Raw genomic sequence first — 20,172 nt, forward strand, 5'->3', positions numbered from 1 at the left:
CTTGATACATTTCAATTTGAAAAAGATGCAATAATATTCCAATGAATAGGATAATAAAGTTATTATAACGATGTTTTAGCTAAAACTGACAGAAGATATAGCCCTATTTACCGATATTCACACCAAATGTCACAGGAATTATACATTTTGGTTTTGACAACATCTTACCTGCACTTGTGCAAGGTAACGGATATTTAATGGCTAATATTTTAACATCAAAAACCCAAATAATACAATTTGGGAAAAAATAATAAAATCCACACAAACAATAAAAAGTAGAAGAAGTTTGAAAGTGACATGCCCGCCAAAACTCTTTCAGTTGTCAGTTTTCAGTTTGACATGTCAGCGTGTTTCTAAACTGTTACCAGTACACTGGCCTAATAGCTTAGGCCAATGAACGCTTAGGTTTAGGATATTTTGATTTATGTCACGCTTGACAGTACACTGATATTTTTTTGGAAACACAACCCATATGTAGTCAGTGGTGCCAACCTGAAGATAATTTCAGATCGGTGAGGAACCAATAGAAAATCTAGAAGTGTTTATCCTTACGCCATCTGGTTATGATTGTTAAAAATAAAATTAAAAAATATAAATGAAAATCCCTCATTCATATTATAGTGATTCACTTAGATTAATGATTGGTCCCGAGAGCGGCGCTCGCGCGCGGAGAGTGGAGACCAATCATTACTCGAAGCGAATCACTTTTAAGCTCCACTTTGCGTGCAATTCATATAGTGATTCGCTTACATCAATGATTGGTCTCTCGCGCGGCGCTCGCGCGCAGCGACCAATCATTAATCGAAGTGAATCACTATATGAATTGCACGCAAAGTGGAGTTTAAAAATGAATCATATTATGATTCAATATATGATTCTCCAAAGCGACCATTTTAGCCCCGCAGTTTCGCCGTAAATGATAGCACAAAGGGAATCCTATATTACCAACGCACACGGTGGTCGGTGGGCAAAATGCCGCGCCGCAGGTCCCTGTGGGCACTGGCGGCGGATATCCTCGGCTGCCCACCCTGGATCACACAAACTAGTTTACATGCAGTAACGAAGACGGCGCGGCGTGTGCTTTGTGTACGCGGCGCGGGAGCCGCAGACATCGACGCGACGGGCGTACGCACACGGCACAGTTGACCGGCCCCCCCGAACCGTCGCGTCGTCTCCAAAGCGCCTAAAACGATACCATTGGACGATCTGCGGGGCTAAAATGGTCACATTTAGCAATTCCTCTCAATCAATTCAGCAAATGAATTGTCAAAACTGTCAAACTGACAAATGTCAAATCAGTACAAAAATACAGAAATGAATTGCAAGCAGAGTTGCATTTTGCGATTTTAGAAATATGAATCATATTATGATTCATATCATAATTCTTCAAAGCGACCATTTTAGCCCCGCTGCAGGGCTAAAATGGTCACATTAAGCAATTCCTCTCAATCAATTCAGCAAATGAATTGTCAAAACTGTCAAACTGACAAATGTCAAATCAGTACGAATTACTAAATATGAATTACAAGCAGACTTGCGTTTTGCGATTTTTAAAGAATTAATCATAACATGATTCATAACATGATTCTTCAAAGCTACCCTTTTAGCCCCGCAGCGTGTATCGTCCAATGGTATCGTCTTAAATAGCACGAAGCTTCGTACGATAGACGCATGTGCGGCCGCGGCATTACATATTAATTTTCATCATATTTTACTATATCATCAAGTCAACTTTCGACGGAGTTTTGGAAAGAACATAAAAAAGCAGGTTTCTGGAAGTTGCAGCATTTGCCTACTACAGCTTGGCAAAAAAGTGTCTGATGCGGTGACAGCTTAAATGAAGGCCTGTATTCACTTTGATTTATTGCAAGTGCAAGATATTATAATAAAAGTAGTAATAAAATTATAATTTCATCATCATCATCATCATATGAGCCTATAGTCATCCACTGCTGGACATAGGCCTCTCTCAATGAACGCCAAGATGACCGATGTCACTGATGTCACTATCAGTAACACTGCGTGGTAAAAAGAAACGTGTGATACATGACAGCAGCACTCTTTTTTTGACGTCCGGTCGGCACGTGCCGCACCTTGACAATTTAATCTCATAGAATTCATGTTCAATCATGCTTGAGTAAGTGTATACGTACACATATTTTTCACACAGATGAAAACCAATTGTGGTTTCGTTTGACAGCTCGAGATTGTTGCTCTATTCCGCTAGGTATATTAACTTTATGGGTATTACCGATAGCTGTCTACCCATACGCCATCATCTAGTTACTAAAATGGAAACTGTTTGACAATCAAATTAAAAATATAGAAAAATGCCTCATTATTTTAAAAGCAAGATTTCATGTTACACATGATGTACAGTAAAAAATATATCCTGAAAACCTGATGGCTTTAATCTGATCATGGTTTCGGATGTTTCCGTAATTTTATCTTTTCTCATGATACAGTTCATACTGTATCACGACTCATGAGAAAAGATAAAATTACGGAAACATCCGAAACCATGATCGGTTTGCCTGACTAGTCGGCCGATTAGTCAGCAACTTTGCAACCGACTAATCGACTAGTCGGCTCTTTGGTAAAAATGATAAAAATATGTCATTTTCGGTAATTCTTTAATAAAAACTCTAAAAAAAACAATAAAGTATAAGTTACACTCTGACACCCCTATTATTTCCACACCTTGTCTTTTTCAATTCATCTCTTTGAGCAGAAAAATATTAGGTACTTTAAAACAATATTTTTAATAGTGTCATGTCATCATGTCATTGTCATTGAAGAAATTGACATTAGTCATCAAACTATGTTAATTGTCAAACCCCCATGAATGTTGAAAATTGTTGTTTCATCGTAACCGTAGTCAGACAAAAGCTTATTAATCGACATTGTTTTAAATTTCGCTACATTTTGTGAACTGTGTAAACTACTCCTTGTTATTAAAAATAATGGAATTGTCTGCAGAGGGTAAAACACCAGAATATATGGCCTTAGCTGGCATAAAGTTTAAACTATCCTTACCTCAACTAAAAGATGATTTGCAACTAAAAGAACAGTTATTAGCGGGAATTAAAGCTGGAAACATGGCCCCGTATTATAAGGAGGTATGCAACGATCTGGGATGGCCGTTTGACCAAAAGCTGTATGATGCTATGGCCAAAGAGAATCAAGAGAGGCTAGAAAAATTTGAAGAAGATGACTCCGAAACACCCGTATGGCAAGACAGGTATTGGATAGAGATAATTAAATTGAAGTAAACAATTTGTAGAATCAAAATCTCTTTACATACTCACATAAATTACTTCCACTATATTTTTACTTTTATCCTACTGCCTCATCTTTAATGGTAGCAGATATCTTTAAAGGCAGTTTTGTACAATAGTTAGAGTAATTTAATCCTTCGATCATGGATTCTTGAAAATCTATTGTTATTCTATTGTTGTCGCAATCACCGGTGATTTAATGGGGCTTGATAGGTTAATTGAAAGGTGCCATGTTATGTCAGCTGGTTATGTATAATTTTATATTTTCAGATTAGATTATCTTTGCTCAATTGGTGACAAAGAAGCGGCTACTGTGTTAGCTACAACTAAACACGAAGATTCTACTTTGACAACTAACAGGCGTCTTGATGCTGTTTTTGCTCTGTTTAGAATATCCTACTTCCATGGATGCAATGTGAAAGATATGGGCAAAGCAATTACAAAAGTAAGTTGTGAATATTTAATTGTTTGTAAATTCTAAATCGGCAATCCCATTTCTTAACTATTAGTACTTTTCTGCAAGAGGAGATAGAAACACATAAAAGAAATGATGGAAAGATAAAGGCTCAAAAAATTAATCAAAATCACATAAGTAGAAGTGGATATAGTCATCTTTTCTACACTATCCTAACTTATGGGTGTCGATCATGCGATTTTATTATTTAAGTTTTAATAATAAAATTGCAAAATTAAAAATTAAAACAGTCATCTGACGATTTAATTCTACAATATTCACTGGCTATGCTCATAGACTAAGCGCATGGTAGTGAGCAGGCCAAGATCCAGCATTAGTAATCTACAGCAAACATGAACAGGTAAAAAAAAGTTGTTAATTTTTTCATTTCAGGCTCACGAACTAGTGGACAAAGGTGGAGATTGGCGCTCTAGAAATAAGCTAAAGGCATATGAAGCTATTTACTGCCTTGCTGTTAGAGACTACAGTCGTGCTGCAGAACTCTTTATTGATTGTGTATCTACCTTTGAGTCATATGAATTAGTTGATTTTGGTAAGTTTTTTTCTGACTTTATTTTTAAGATTCTACAGGTCTTAACAGCAAGGAATATTATAATATTACACAAAATATTTAATTGTTCTATTAGTGCCTTTAATACCCATTGGTAAAAAAGGGACCCTATTACTAAGACTTCGCTGTCTGTCCGTCTGTTTGTCTCCAGGCTGTAACTCAAGAACGGTAATAGCTAGAGAGTTGAAATTTTCCTATGTTATAGCGGAAACAGATTATGTAATATCTGTACCTGCTATAATAACAAATACTAAAAACCAAATAAAAATAATATTTAAGGCTTCCATTCAACAAACTTGATTTTTTTGGCCTTCTTTGTTTGAGTTTATATTTTCGGAGGTTTATAAGACCTTGTAAAATAAAATGCTATGTTATGTGGTCTGTCATCTCACATCTGTGACAAATAACTTGTAAATTTTCTTTACAGTCTGCATAGTAACTAAGAGCTTAGATTTTATTCCTAGTTTAACGTTGTTAGTACCAGCGCCACACTAGTAAATACTAAGTAATGAAATAATAAAAAATATGAATTTTCAGGTACAATAATCCAGTACTGCGTGCTAGCATGTGCTTTGGCCCTCGAGCGTCATGCACTGCAGGCTGCGCTCCGTCGTCAGGGTGCTGCGGTGCAAGCTCTCAGGTCAAGGTTCCCTGAGCTGAGAGAGCTTGTGGAATCCCTCCATGAGTGCAGATATGCTGATTTCATGAAGAGCCTTGCTTGGGTAAATTAGAATATTCTTGAATAAAAGATTCAGCAGAAACTTAGTGTACGAGGTTGTTACAACAGTAATTTAAGTTTTTTTTTATTTTTTTATTTTTATGAAATAAGGGGGCAAACGAGCAAACGGGTCACCTGATGGAAAGCAACTTCCGTCGCCCATGGACACTCGCAGCATCAGAAGAGCTGCAAGTGCGTTGCCGGCCTTTTAAGAGGGAATAGGGTAATAGGGGAGGGTAGGGAAGGGAAGGGAATAGTTGAGGGTAGGGAAGGGAATAGGGTAGGGGTTAGGGGATTGGGCCTCCGGTAAACTCACTCACTCGGCGAAACACAGCGCAAGCACTGTTTCACGCCGGTTTTCTGTGAGAACGTGGTATTTATCCGGTCGAGCCGGCCCATTCGCGCCGAAGCATGGCTCTCCCACGTATATATTTACTCTAAAAACTCAACATTTTAATTCTTATGTTTTTTTATCATACAATGTTATGTTTTTTTATCATACAATGTCATTGTATGATAAATACATCACGTAAATGTCATTGTATGATAAAAATGAAATCGTATACATAATGCTTTAAAACCTCATGTCCAGCAAATGAAATATGACAAACCCTCAATTCCAGGTGGAGACCCAGATCTGCGTGGACCCGATATTCCGGCCGCATTACCAGCACTACGTGCGTGAGGCCCGCATCAAGGCGTACGTGCAGCTGCTGCGCGCGTACCGCTCGCTCAGCCTCGACAACATCGCCGCCACATTCGGTGTCACCCGGGAGTTCGTCGAGGAAGAAATCTCTACGTAAGTAACAATAATAAAATATAACAGTAAAAAAAAACTAAAAAAACACGGTTTTTTATTTATTCTTTTAAATTATCACAAATTATTGCATTCTTATTGCATAATTCTTTTATATTGAGATTTGAGGCTGCATTGTGGTCAATGCAGCCCACTACTACATTTATAAGATATTTTATTATAAGGAGAATCGACTGACATAACATTATCTAGTCTCAATTATTATTTTCTTCTTGAAATATTATATCACTCATCAGCAGTCATCGTCATTGTAATAGATAAAAACAAAAAAATATATTACCGTACGCGTAATGTTACTATCCACAAATTCCTTAAGGCTTCTGGGAGGATTTAAACCCTAGGACTTACTGTAACATACTATGGCATAGCGTAATACGCTTAATGGCCGCTAGAGGGCTCTTAACTGTAATAGATAGTTTGTGAATATGGATTATGGACCATGTTTTCTTTCCATTACAACATTCATCTATGATTCTTTACATTAGTTTTTAATTTCATTTTTACTTTAGTTTAAAAAAATTGGAAGAAGCCTGCGACTCCTGAGATACGGGCATTAGCCTGTATTTTTGTGCGTTTGTGCGTTTTATGATGATATGCGTGACACATTAAAATTGACAAACGTAGGGAAGTTACCTAACAAAAATTAATCGATAATTTAAAAATATCGAATCACTTCGTAACGGAATTGCAATCGAAATTATCGATTTCGTACTGACATTTCAGTGGTGCCGGCGATTTAAGATGGCCGCCCTTTTTTATCGATTTGATTTCGATTCAACAGAGTCAATCTCTATTGACATAAGTTCCGTTTCATGCATCTAACATTTTTCAAATGTTTTCGTAACAATAATTTTATACTCCTATTTCATAGTTAATATTTATAATTTTATATTGATAAGTTAGCATTTAGCAACTTTAATTTTTATTCATTTACAATTAAGTATAGGAAACATTTGTTTTTTTAGATGGAATATAATTTATTACAATTTGTTTTTTTTTTTGTTTTCTTGTAAAAGAAAACCCGTAGCAAGGAATATGAAAACTGTCACCCATATCATCTTAAAACGCACAAACTATAGTTTTGGTGTCAGAGACCAGAGTCTTCATAGAATTGTTGTACAGATTATGTCAATAAAGAATTTATTATTATTACTAGCTGACCCGCCAAACGTTATTTTGTCATATAAATTATTTCTAGTATCCATATAATAAAAAGTAGATGAAAACCTACTCTCAGGCCTAACGAATGTACTATCGAGGAAACTGGGCCCGTACCACGAAACGATTTTGAGACTCAAACAATCGTACGAGAATGTTGCGTCCTACTCTAACAAACGTGAAATGACGTTGTTAGAGCAGGACGCGGCATTCTCGTCCGATTGTTTGAGTCTCAGAACGGTTTCGTAGTAGGCCAGCTGATTCCTAGGCAGTTGACAGACCCACGTCATATTTTGGTCGGCATTAAATGTGAATTCAATGTTAGCTGTGGCCTGTGATCGGTCGGATGGGTTTCGACACGAGAACTTTATAAATCTACTAGCTGTACCGGCAAACGTTTCTTTGCCATATAAAGTATTTCGCCCGTATTATTTTATTGAAGTGACTAAATAAGTATGTCACCATGGCATCGTCCATCGCTATCCCGTCGCACAAACAATGGTTGCCGTCAGTCTTGAGTTGTAATAATTTACTATTATTTATTCAACAGATGCACTTATCAATATAAAAAGTACCCAGTAGCCGATTCTCAGACCCACTGAATATGCATATAAAATTTGTTAAAAATCAATAAAGCCGTTTCAGAGGAGTATGGTGACTAACATTGTGACACGAGAATTTTATATACTTATAAATCAATTTTATACATCTAAGATTATTACTAGCTATTTGACCGAGCTTTGCTCGGCATTCGATACAACACTAATAAAATTACATTTTCTAAAAATGATTCCTAGCTACATCGATTTATCGCCCCCTATCTATACAAGAATTGCTTGTTTAAAGATATAAGATACATTTATGACATTTCAGGTTCACCACAGCGGGTCGCCTGCAATGCCGCATCGACGCGGTCGGTCAGTGCGTGGTGACGGGGGCGGGGCGTGGCGCCGACGCCGACCGCTCCCAGCTCTACCAGGCCACCATACGAGAGGGCGACCTCCTCCTCAACAGAGTAAAGAAACTCGCCAGCGTCATCAACTTCTAGAAACTCCTAGGAGCGTATGCTAACTTAGGTGTTTCAGGTTACTTTAACTTTTAACTATTAGGAATTTCTTATAGAGTCAAGACGCTCGCCAGAGAAGTTTTTGCTCCTGTATTAGTTGGCATTTTACAAGTAAATTGGCATTTTACTTATAGCATTAAAAGTAAATTGGCATTTTACTTATAGCATTAAAAGTACAGGTAGATTGTATAATCTCTGTCTACTACATACTCGTAACACAGTTAAATATAGTTAAAGTTTTGAAAAAAACTAATATCAATACTACTTATTACATCTACATTATTATAGTTTGGTTTCAAAGATCTTGTTAATTTTGCACTTAAAGAAGCAGTTAATTTAAACTAAAGTGACCAGAAATATACCACAACTTGAACTTTGTATTAAGTAACTTACCTATCTTGCTAAATTAGGAATAATTTTTCAATAAAATATCATATTCAACATAAATGAATTTTAATTATCTGATATCTAATAAATATGTTTTATCCTCCTGTATCTTGTATCCGCATATATTTACAAACTAGATGCTGCCCGCAACTTTCTTTGTCCAGAAACAAGTTTATCGTTAAAATCGGTTCTGTCAGTTAAGCATGAACAGAACAAAGCGACAACCATAAAGTTAATATACCTATCGGAATAGAGAAACAATCCCGAGCTGTCAAACTACACCAAAATTGATTTACATCTGGTGCCTTACTCCCGAAACTGATATCGATTTCGATTTGCGATTTCAACGGTTTTTTGACACTTTAGCCATCTAAAATATGTCTAAAAAATGTCAAAAAACCGTTGAAATCGAAAATCGAAATCGATATCAGTTTCAGGGAGTAAGGCACCTGTGTATGCAATTATGCCGACCAGATCAGACAGATTGTCAAACAGATGATAAAAAAAACCTAAACCACTTCAAATCACACCTCTCTTTTTACCATGCAGTGTTACTGATAGTGACATCTCGCTTGCTCAGGTCTTCGTTTCTTTATTTCGATAGGAATATTTACTTTATGGCGACAACTCAATTTTCCATTTTGATATTGATTACTTGTATTTTAATTGCTCGTTGAGAAATCATCTAAAACAAAATTTCAGATAACAAAAATTTTCAGTTAACTACCTACTTTAATTGAAAAAAATTCAAAGTAAGTAGGTAGTTATTCTGGTAGTTGATTAATTGTATAGGATAAGGGATGAGGGTAAACGAAAAGAAAAAAAATCATATTATCATAATTGTTTTTTAAATAATTTGAATACTTTTTGGACATTTACATAAACATTTAATAATTTACAGTGATTATTTATATACTGACATGGACATGACACATCATATTCATGGCTAATACTACTCTATATCTATTCCCAACTTGAAAATCAACGTTAAGTGCTATCGGAGATTACTAAACAACTAAATTGTTGCGAAGGCCTACCGCCTAAAGCGTTTAATACTAAGAGTGTATGCATGATTCACAATCGTATAAATAAGTTAGCCGGTACACGTCTAAACATCGAAAACAAATCACATTAAACTAAATTTTGACATACGAGCATACGAAATGCATTGAAACCGTCAAAATAATATCAGTCAGTGTTCGAGAGTGCACACACGATTCAAAAGATATGTCGAAGTATTCTAAAGCATTACAATAGTTATGACTCTAAACACTTAGAACTATGTAGACCTCAAATGCAAATACTTTTTAATTTACATGATATGAATATGTCGTTAACTTCTGGTACAATTATATAGTATGTTAAGTAAATGTTTTTAAAGATTTTTGGAATAGTTCATCCCTAAGTCACGAGGATTTAAAATACTCCTGGCGAGTGAGTCGTCAATCTCGTCGTTGGAATGTGGTGTAAGACAAAATCATGCATATCGCACTCCAGCCGCATACGTTATAATATAAATAATGTATATCATAATCTATGTTTAATATAAATTTAACTAACGTTACGGTACTATACATTTATATACATTTAAAGATAAGTATATAGATTTATGAATTAAATTTTTGGGATAATTTATAATAATTTTTGATGTCATAGCACATAGGGCCGCGTCCCACGTCGGATGATGTCGAATGTTCTCGGGCGAGCTCGGGGACGCGGCCCCCGACCGTGCACTATCACAGAGTAACGACGTACGCTCGTACACATTGCCACAGTGCCCATACATAAGTTACAGTAATACTAGGCTTACGCGAAATAACACATCGGTACACAGCGCTAAATCGACACGAATTATATCTATCAACTCTCGCTTGCCGGTAGAAATGTGCCGACTAGTCGATGCCGGCTCGTTCGGGCTAACTATTTACAGCTCGGCGCTCGCGACGTTCATACGCTTCGAGCATCACGATACATGAAACCTTCGACGAAAAGCTCTCGGTAGCATACGAGCTCCGAACGTGCCACCACTAACGACCAATACACACTGGGCTTTAAATACATGAGTACATGAGATCACTAGCGGGCACATCTCTACCGTAATCAGTCATTTACTAAACTAGCTTTGTACATGTGACACCGGCTCCCGCTGTCGCCGTCGGTGACGTGGAATGTATGGGGGCTTAGACGGTGAGGCCCTCGGTGCGCGCGGGCGGCGGGATGGGCGCGAGGGGGTGGGGCGGGGAGGGGTTGGCGGCGGGCGGCGGGAGGGGCGGTGCCCGGTAGTGCTCGCTGTCCTCGCGCATCTGCCGGCTGCGCTCGGCCAGTTCGCGGCCCCGCTCGGCCAGCTCCCGCATGGCCGCCTGCCGCTCGTCCCCGCCCTCGAGCGACGGGGGCCTCTCCAGTGGCGAGGCGGCCCCGGGCCGGCCCCCGAAAGCCCCGAACCCGATCAGCGCCGGGAACTTCGCGACGCCGTTCTGCCCCGCGCTCTGCTGTATCACGGATATCTCGTTCAGCTGCAACAGCAACAATATGTTTGATATGCCTGTTGTATAGGTAGATAGGGTTCCGTAAAGTTTTATAATATTTGGAAACCTTTCATAAGATTAATTATTATCTGATCATATTCTAATTAATAATTAATTCAACCGATAACAGTATCTAGATCATAGACATAATTTTAGATTAAATTTTTGAATTTTTGCGGGTAAACGACTTCCGAATATACAAATTATCATAATTATCATACCTACATCTACATAAAATTATGTGCAAATTTTTGATTTAAAAGGCAAATGCGAACCGGCTTTTTGTTTTTGATGTTTAAAACGTATTGAAGCTATATTTGTTTAAATGATAGTTATTTCAGTACGGTATATTCATATCTGTCGTTTACTTCCATTTCTTGTGTCAATCATCAATGTATATTTAATATGCGGTCGGGTCTTTTAAGGGCCCCGTCAATTCAATGTAAGCTTTCTGTCATGAGTCATAACTCATACCTTTTGGGATATTTTTTTGATCTTATATAAGGTTTGTTGCCAAGTTTTTAACTAAAATATTCAACTGTCAACTTTTTTGGATGTAGCTGTTTTCCGCCTCCATTGAGGAGAAAAATAGTACCTATACGCACCATGGGCAGTAAATAAAAAAGCCTCAAATCACATTTTTTTTACCTTGGCTTCGCCTCGGCCAACAATTACATGTGATCTGAGACATTTCTTATGTTCCTGCCCTACTGTAATCTGATTAATTACTATATAACAGTTTCTTTAATTTGGTTCCATGATTGTGGTTATCAAGTAAGTTAAGTTTGAGCTACAGATTTTGTCGCTATGTTTTTTGTTTGACTTTTGTGTCTAAGTTTTACTCAAGTATTAGTGCCTTTTTAATAACTTCTGGAACTCTTACCTTCTGCTGCATGCCGTTGAGGAAGGGCGCGGGCAGGTAGGGGTAGAAGAGGTCCGGTCGGCGCAGCAGATCGTGCGGCTCGTGCAGAGGCCGCGGCGGCAGCTCTAGCGACATGCGACGGCCGCGGCGCGACGCGCCTCCGCTCCACATGTGCGTGCCCATGTGCACCTGGAATTAGAAAGAGTTTAGTAATGGAAGTTCTGGCCAGTAATGGGGAATGTTTGGCTTGTAATGACAATGAGGAATGTTTGTCCTATAATGGGGGATATTTGGCCTGTAATGAGGAATGTTTGGCCTGTAATGAGGAATGTTTGGCCTGTAATGGGGAGTTTTTGTGCGTTAATGGGGAAGGTTTGAACTGTGGGGGGTTTTGGCTTGTCATGGGAGGTTATGGCCTGTAATTAGAAAGCTTTAGCCTGTAAAGTACATTGTACACTGTACTGTAAATTGCCGATAATAATGGGGAATAATCCCGTGACGTTAGTGAGGTCATACGAATAGTTCACTTTAGGCGCAGTATTAATTCGGCTTTCAAAAGACAATAAAGCTAGGTAGGTGGGCGCACCGGGTGTTCTATTAGGTATATCTTTATTTTACTATTGAATAAATTTGAATATTATGATATTCAAATTTATTCTACCCTACTCGAATATAATATATTATACCCTACTCGAATATACAGTGATAGTGTCCAAATTCCAGTTAGATTTCGTAATATTTTGCTTGGTTTTTTAAGGAGGTACCTTAAGGTTTCCTTTAGTGGTAAATGCTTTCTGGCAAACGGCACAGCGGAAGGGCTTGTCGCCGGTGTGTGTGCGCATGTGAATCTGCAGGGCTGATGATGATGAGAAGTTCTTGCGGCACACCCCGCATAGGTGCTTCGACGACACGGACGGCGGCGGGTGGCTCGGCGCACTCGGTACTGAAACAACAGATTTGGTCGTATTAGAAGTTTGTAGCCAGTAGGCTTTGCTTAGCAGATATCCAGGATCTGTCTTTAATTTTGATATGTGATTGCAAGCCTTTTTGTTCGGAAATGCTTGAGCATTTGGAGCCTTGGTCAAGTTCTTTGATATAAACGTCAGCGCAGCTAGAAGTATAAATGTATAGATTTTGAATAGGCGTATTGCAAGCGCTATATCAAGAGATGCGCTATATCAAATCACATACATTTTGTTTTCGAACTTCACCGTCGAGATCGAAAGCATCTTGGGTCAAATCAAAAGGATCTGATCAAATTGATCGGAAGGATCTTTGGGTCAAGAGTCAAGACTAACTCTTGGTTGAACAGCAATATGTGTATGTTTTCAACTCACCAGCGGGTCGCTTCGGCAGCGGCGGCATGTCGATGGGCGGGTGCGCCATCGGCGGCGGGTGCGCTGGCGGCGACCGCTTGAGGTCCACCTTGTCGGGGGAGGAGCGGCGGTCGGGGCTGGCATCCCGCCCCTCCTCGCTCGGCGGGCCCGACGGACCCGACGACTTCTCGAAGCCCGGCGGCATGTCGCGGATCTTGTGCGTGAGCATGTGCTGCTTCATGTTGCCCTGCAACAAGCGAAACAATGGTTACTTATCTGTACTTCTATACATTACAGTGGAAGAGTCTGTTAGTGTGTTTGTTTAAACGTGCTAATCTCACGAACTACTAGACTGTTTTTATGTAACTTTTTCACAGATATAGAGCACACCACGATGCTGAAGCTACTTTAAAAATGAACGGTACCAGCGGCATTTCTTATTTACGCGGACGGAGCCGAGTAGAACGACTAGTTTTTCATATTAAAATAATGGTTTTTGGACTTGGACTGTTAAAATTGTTTCTGTTTAGGGGATTGTTGCATTGGGTAAAATAAATGTGCAAGTGAAGATGCTGCCTTCTATTTCTCCGGTTCGATCCACTACCACTGTTAAATTCTTCTAGTTTAAAAATGCAAGTCAGACGCATTGAGTCGTTCGAAACATCTCGGTTAAAATTGCCTACGCGCGCCGCTCTAGTCTCTACACGTAATAATATGAAAGAGTTTTTATGGTAATGGACGTTGATTTAAATCAATATCAAGAGTAATATATTAAAGGGACATAAATCAGGAAAACTAGTTCAAGCGATCTGTGTCATGTGTATAAATTACTAAAACCTTTTTAGCCTTCAAAAACGTAAATTATGAATGCGAACAAAACATTAATTATTAATTGATTCATATTCGTGTTTTACGATTTTGGCCGAGTACCTAGTTATTTCTGAATTGTTTACGTTTATGATATTTAAAATTGACACTTCGAATATTAATCGCAATTTGCAATTTCGTTATAAAACTGTATGGGTTGATTATTGTGATCACCGGTAACTGTGAATTTAAGATCAAATTACATCACTAAAGGTATAGGTTCGATATGGTATCTTCCAAGTGATGTAGAGGCGGAGGTAGGTACTGTAGAGGCATTACAAACTCGTTTCTGATACCTGTGTTACAAACCTTTCTAAATTGCGTTTTTTGTGTACAGAACCAATAAATTCTAAAGATTGTCAAGATCTATCAGCAGGATACCTAGTCAAACTATACCCTTAGTCTGTCTACACTGCTATAATTATGCCTACATATAAAGTGTCAACAGTGCCGTAAATAGCCTTTTTTGCGCCCTGTGCGAGCTTATAACTGCACTTTTTTAACTGGCTTCAAAAAAGCGGTTATAATATGTTTGGGAGCAATTCGAAAGAATAAGAGTCTACCTGGTCTGGCCATTCTTGCGCCCTTCAGAGTCTACGCCCTGTGCCTGGACACCGGTGGCACCGCCCTATTTACGACACTGAGTTTGGTACTACTAATATATAATATTCTGTGACTGAGTGTCAAGTGATAATTTGCACCAGAGGCGTAGTTATAGTAAATTTAAGGTTAAGGTTATCGTCAAATATGGCGTTCATTATGGTCTTTTACTAGGGATTTGACAGTTCATTTGACATTTTGTTATGGTTAAAGTTAAAGTTATAGTTAAAGTTAGTTGGTGCAACCCACCCTTATAATAATTATTATAGCAAATGTCTGTTAGGGCCACAGAATATAATATATTATCTAGTAGTAGATACCAAGTAGGGCTAAGGATATCCAATATGTCTAAGGAAGATTATTATCCATTGAAGAATTTAAATTTGTAACTTTTTGAGTTCTATGAATCCAATGAATTGTAGCAAATCATATTGATAGCATAAAATACAAGTGAATCTATATCGTACGTTGTTATTTCACCTTGCCAGACATTTAAAGGTTATCGTGATCATAAAATGTTCGAGTGCTTAGAAAGTAGAATATTAAAGATAGACCTAATAAAAATTAATTTGAGCATTTATTGATCGTTGGAATAATTTTCAAGTATCGCGATTAAATCAACACAATATTTTGTTACGAAAAGCACTATAAATAAGTTATGGTCCGTTTTACATAATGTAAGGTGCCAGTATTTACATAAGTCGCCTAAATACTCTTATCTAAAGTGATACTCTGTTTATGATAAAAATTAAAATTAATCTACTTAATCAAAAATATTTCACAGTATTCTCCAGTTTAGATTTTTTTTTTGGAATTATCGATTATAAAGTGTCATTAATCATTATACAAATTTATTTTTAGCTACCGCCTTTGCTCCTGTTTGTTATTATATTATCCGGAATATTTATTTGATTATTATTTCTAGTTAGATTTTTTTAGGTATGTCGTCGGTAGGGACGGTAGGTAGGTACTAGCTGTACAGTATCTATAGTAGTACATGTAGATAAAGTTCAGTATTTATTATTATAAATTAAGTTATTTAGGTATACGTCAAGTAAAATATATATATTTTTATGAGTAAGCGAAGCAATAATTATGTATGTTAAGCTGTAATTATATTATTCAGTTATTTAGCGGCTTTAATATGACACGAGATTAATAAAGAAAAATATGTAAGTAATATTATTTTATAAACATTATTACATTTTGCAAAAAGAAGCATTTAAGATCTACTTAGTGCTAATAAATAATAAATGATGCAAGGAGGCCTAATCTTAGGAATTAAGGCCAAGACAGACGAGCGCAAATTTTGTCCTATCACGCCATACGGCATTATAAGAAATTATTGTATCGTTCGTTTAGGCTTTAGACAGACTTATTGTAGTTAAACTGCGTTTTGAACGAAGAAACTGATATAGTCCGGCCAAAGAGGACGTAGAGATTCATTCACGTCCATCAATTGCTACTCGTTGCTTTCTCTCTTTAACGAAAATATTGCCATTGCGGAAGACAGCAATTTATTTGTAAAGAGTGAAGCGAGAGGCAACAGATCATTGTACGAATTTCTACATGCACTTCGACTGCGCTCTGTTTAGACAACTGAAAAAGCCCGTCTGTCTATAGCCCGTCTCAGCCTGAACTAAGGAAAGCCGGCGTATCGCTTGCACCATATAGCATACCGGATATACGAAGGCGTTCCACAGGTCCAAAGCAGTGGCGTGCGGCGGGCGGGCGGGCCGCGCGCGCCTACCGCACTGGCAACCGCCACTGCTCTGGAACCATAAAATACATGCAAAATTCACGCAAACATACAAACACGATTACGTATAGGTAACTCAATGACGCGGCGAAATTCGTTCGCACGGAAACTGTACACAATTTCCGTGCGAACGTGAAGAGAACATAGGATAATCTTAGTTGCATTTTTTGCAACAAAGATTATCGTAAATTTCATCTAAACCGGTGACTTTTAAGCGTGAAGAGGTAATAGACAGACACATTTTCGCATTTATAATATTAGTAGAGATACGCCTTTAAGGGAGACCGCAGTAGCAGTAGGCGGAACTACACTGCAACGGAGCGACACTTTGAATGCGCATTTAAGAGCCATGTAACGTAGTTTCGCTGCCGCGTAGTGCAATTTAACCCACACAATATTTGGCCGTGAAGCGACGTCGCGTCGTCGCTTCACGGCTGTGTCGTTACGCCGAGTGCGTCTTAGGGTTGATTCAGACCGCAACGCGACGCGTAGATGCATTTCTAAATTAGTATGGATTTGACAGATTTCAATTGCGTCAGACGTCTTGTGAATCTGTCAAATCCATACTAATTTAGAAATGCATCTACGCGTCACGTTGCGGCCTGAATTGACCCTTAGCTTTATCTTTATTATGTTTACATTTGTTTGAACAGAGACATCAACATTGAAAGCTGACAGAGCTTATTTCCGAGAATTAAGTAGAGACTAGAGATGCCATTAATATGATCCTAATTTGTAATATTCTAATAGGAAACTACATTAAAGGATTAAATACATATTATAGAGCCATTAAGATAAGTGAGTATAAGTAAATATTATATTAATATGTCTTAAATATTAATTATTTCCGTCATCGCAGGATCGTAAGCGGTTCTGAAGTTAATTTCACAAGCAAATTAGGTAATAATTAATGGCTCCATAATGAGCCTATCGAGCCTAAGGCAAATAATTTTTGATTAAGTATTAATTTCATGATAAACATAAAACAATTTCGTTCTAGGGTAAACGACTAGTAGATTGGACAGTACTAGTCATTGGAAAAAGCACAAAAACACCATATTTGTTAATGTTGCTTTAAAAACTGACTGTTTTTCTTCAAAAACAGGCGTTCTTTTACTTAAAAACAGGAAGGAGGTGTTTTTGTGCTTTTTCCAATGACTGGTACTGTCCAATCTACTAGTCATTTACCTTACCATAAAACAATAGAAGACTTGTCATTATAATAAACAAAATTAGATCTTAAAGTTAACTTTTATTTACGAAGCGGCGGTAATCGGTATAAAAGAATATTACGCCTAAAAGTATTTTAGTCCATTATTCGTACAAAAAATTGAACAAAATAGTTTTCTAAATAACGAATTGGTTTGCCACCTAAGTAAGGTGACAAACCAATTCGTTATACTGAATTCTAATTATCGAACTAATAAATATTTACCATACAAATCATTAACAAAACTAAAGGCGCGTATCCGCTTTTAACTTTCCAATATATTTCTGATTTAATAATTAACACGAATAATCAATTAATATCTGAATATTTATAAAGCTTAATATCCTAATTTTAATTTTATTTTTCCTTTTGAAAACAATGGGGCCATATGTCAAAAGGGCACTCAATATTCAAATTCTATTGAATTTTATCGTTGGAAATAATAATTAAGCCCGAATTATTATTTTGTATTTGATTAGGTCGGTCTGGGATGACAAGTTGATTTGGAAAAATAACTTGTTTCGTAGCGCGATTCATACTTATCATCTTTGTTACAACTTAAAAGTCTGGAAGTTGGAATAAACCATCCTAGTCACCATTCATAAATTAAATAATTAATCATCTTAATTTTTGAAAACGGTTATTAACTTATGTACTTATAATTATTATAACTTACGTACTTATCTACTTATAAATATTTTATTATAGTACCTACCTACATACAGTAAACCTACCAAGTATATTTAAAGCACAACAAACATTCGAAAATTTTAAATGAACTAAAATGAAATGCAAATTTTGTAGTTTCGTAAACATTTGTTACACTTGTTGATTTTTTTTGTTAACATTTATTTTAATTTGAATTAATATTCATTAAAATTTAAAGTTATTTATGAAGAAAAGGTTTAAACTTATTTGTTTATGTTAATTAATTTTTATTAATCAGTTTCTTGTATTCACTGTGAATGATGTCTTTTAAACAATTAAGTTACAATAAAATTAAATGGTCGATTTGTACAGAATAAGTATTATGTAACATTTTTTTCTGTCTATGAATATTTTTTGTGAAATTTTATTATTTTATTGCATAAGTCCTAGGTACTAAATCTTAAGTCTATCTCGTCTTTTCTTAAACATCTCGATATTAATTTATCAAAATTAATAATATATCTAATATTATTTATACTTTTAAAAACGAAGATTAAAACTCTGGCAAATACGATAGTTAAAATATTAATATTGTTATGTCACCTAAAAGATCTAACACCACTCAGTATTCAGTAACAAACGGGTTATGAATGTAGTACGCCGTTTCTTGAATTTTGTCATATTTTATTCCACTAATTACGTTTCACTTTATACACACGTATAAAAAGTAGGCAATCAATTCTATTCAATTAAGAAATATAGATACTATTGCTGGGGATATACAGACGATTTAAAATAATCATTAAAAGCACCAAATATCGTGAATCAAATTAATATGTATTGTAATTTGTAAAGTTTAATACTTGATGCTTATTTTCCAAGTTCAAGTTGCTGCCTGCTTTGTTTATTCTATGTTGATAGAGCTTATTAATTTTAGGTAGCTCTTTTTTTAAATACTTATTGAATTCTACCTAACTCTCATTTCGGACCTGACATTCAATCGATCGATTTTCTAATAAAATCGGGAGTAGAGAAAAGGTGACTATTAAAATATCTCTACCTAATATTATCTTTTACAGGTTTAAGCTAAATTTGGATTGTCGGCACTAGCAACATTAAAAGATTAATGCGATTTGTAGCTAGATTTTAGCAACTTCTAGATTTAGCGCATCGTTTCTTTGTTATTTTTGCGAGTTATCTGTGTTTTTGAATAGAACAGCGATCGGAATAATCGATAGAGTGAACTTTAGTCCGGCACATTGTAATTTCAAATGCGCTAAGGCTCGATAAGGCTGGCCCGGCCACCGTTGCACCGCGTACACTCGAGCGCCGAGTCTAACAACTGATTTGCGTTCCTTTGCCTTAATGCTTACAAAATGTTTGTCATAATATACATTCGGGTTCAGAGGGTAGAAAGAATAATACCATATAAAATCCTTTATATCATTATGAAAATGCAGTTGTCTCTATAAATTTCAAATAGCAAGTACCTATTTAAAAAAAAAAATACTTGTTTAGTAGTAGGGAAATAGTAAAACACTAGGGAAATAGTAAAACACTAGGTTCTCTTTAATCTTTAAAACTATGCAACGGATTTTGATGCGGTTTTCTTTAATAGATAGAGTGATTAAAGAGGAAGGTTTATAAGTATAACTAGCGACCCGCCCCGGCTTCGCATCGGGTACAAAATAATATATAGCTTCTGAAAAAATGATTAAAATGATTAAAATTAAATGTAACAAATTTAGGGACTAAGCTACAGTCGTGACTTTACCGACTTACAATAAAACTGTTTGTTTTAGAGCCTAAATAGATTTTGAGTATTTTTTGTCGCAATTTTAATTTGTACCTACCTAAGTTGTAATCAGTTATACCAACCATGGTCATACCGACTTATTGGTTAGTCTACTGGTTACCAAAATTCGAAAACCACCTT

General features: G+C 36.7%; 2 protein-coding genes across 6 annotated transcripts in view; one reads left to right on the forward strand and one right to left on the reverse strand.

The window, feature by feature from the left end:
• The first annotated feature begins 2,832 nt into the window (after nucleotides 1-2,832).
• LOC121728038 (26S proteasome non-ATPase regulatory subunit 6) lies at nucleotides 2,833-8,160 on the forward strand. Its single transcript, XM_042116137.1, has 6 exons — nucleotides 2,833-3,241; nucleotides 3,549-3,723; nucleotides 4,126-4,285; nucleotides 4,841-5,025; nucleotides 5,645-5,820; nucleotides 7,870-8,160. The coding sequence occupies exons 1-6, from the start codon at nucleotides 2,964-2,966 to the stop codon at nucleotides 8,042-8,044; spliced, it is 1,149 nt and encodes a 382-aa protein (XP_041972071.1). The 5' UTR covers nucleotides 2,833-2,963; the 3' UTR covers nucleotides 8,045-8,160.
• Nucleotides 8,161-9,291: 1,131 nt separating this feature from the next.
• LOC121726060 (homeotic protein spalt-major-like) overlaps nucleotides 9,292-20,172 on the reverse strand; it is a 31,883-nt gene continuing 21,002 nt past the window's right edge. For 3 of the 5 annotated variants that reach the window (XM_042113311.1, XM_042113300.1, XM_042113286.1), the window contains 5 exons: nucleotides 16,299-16,391; nucleotides 13,174-13,399; nucleotides 12,601-12,779; nucleotides 11,858-12,025; nucleotides 9,292-10,962 (listed from right to left, as the gene is read on the reverse strand). In XM_042113311.1, the coding sequence (XP_041969245.1) occupies nucleotides 10,630-10,962; nucleotides 11,858-12,025; nucleotides 12,601-12,779; nucleotides 13,174-13,399; nucleotides 16,299-16,391 (999 nt within the window). In that variant the 3' untranslated portion in view covers nucleotides 9,292-10,629. The remainder of the gene's footprint in view (nucleotides 10,963-11,857; nucleotides 12,026-12,600; nucleotides 12,780-13,173; nucleotides 13,400-16,298; nucleotides 16,392-20,172) is intronic. The other 2 variants (XM_042113305.1, XM_042113293.1) reach the window with 1 other exon arrangement.

This window comes from Aricia agestis, chromosome 1 (genome assembly GCF_905147365.1).
Source record: "Aricia agestis chromosome 1, ilAriAges1.1, whole genome shotgun sequence".
NCBI lineage: Eukaryota > Metazoa > Arthropoda > Insecta > Lepidoptera > Lycaenidae > Aricia > Aricia agestis.

Excerpts from the sequence above, each read along its gene's own strand:
- LOC121728038 (XM_042116137.1), top strand. The coding sequence starts at position 2,964 with ATGGAATTGTCTGCAGAGGGTAAAACACCAGAATATATGGCCTTAGCT. Across the intron at positions 3,724-4,125 it reads TGGGCAAAGCAATTACAAAA|GCTCACGAACTAGTGGACAA; the intron begins GTAAGTTGTGAA and ends TTTTCATTTCAG. Across the intron at positions 5,026-5,644 it reads TCATGAAGAGCCTTGCTTGG|GTGGAGACCCAGATCTGCGT; the intron begins GTAAATTAGAAT and ends CCTCAATTCCAG.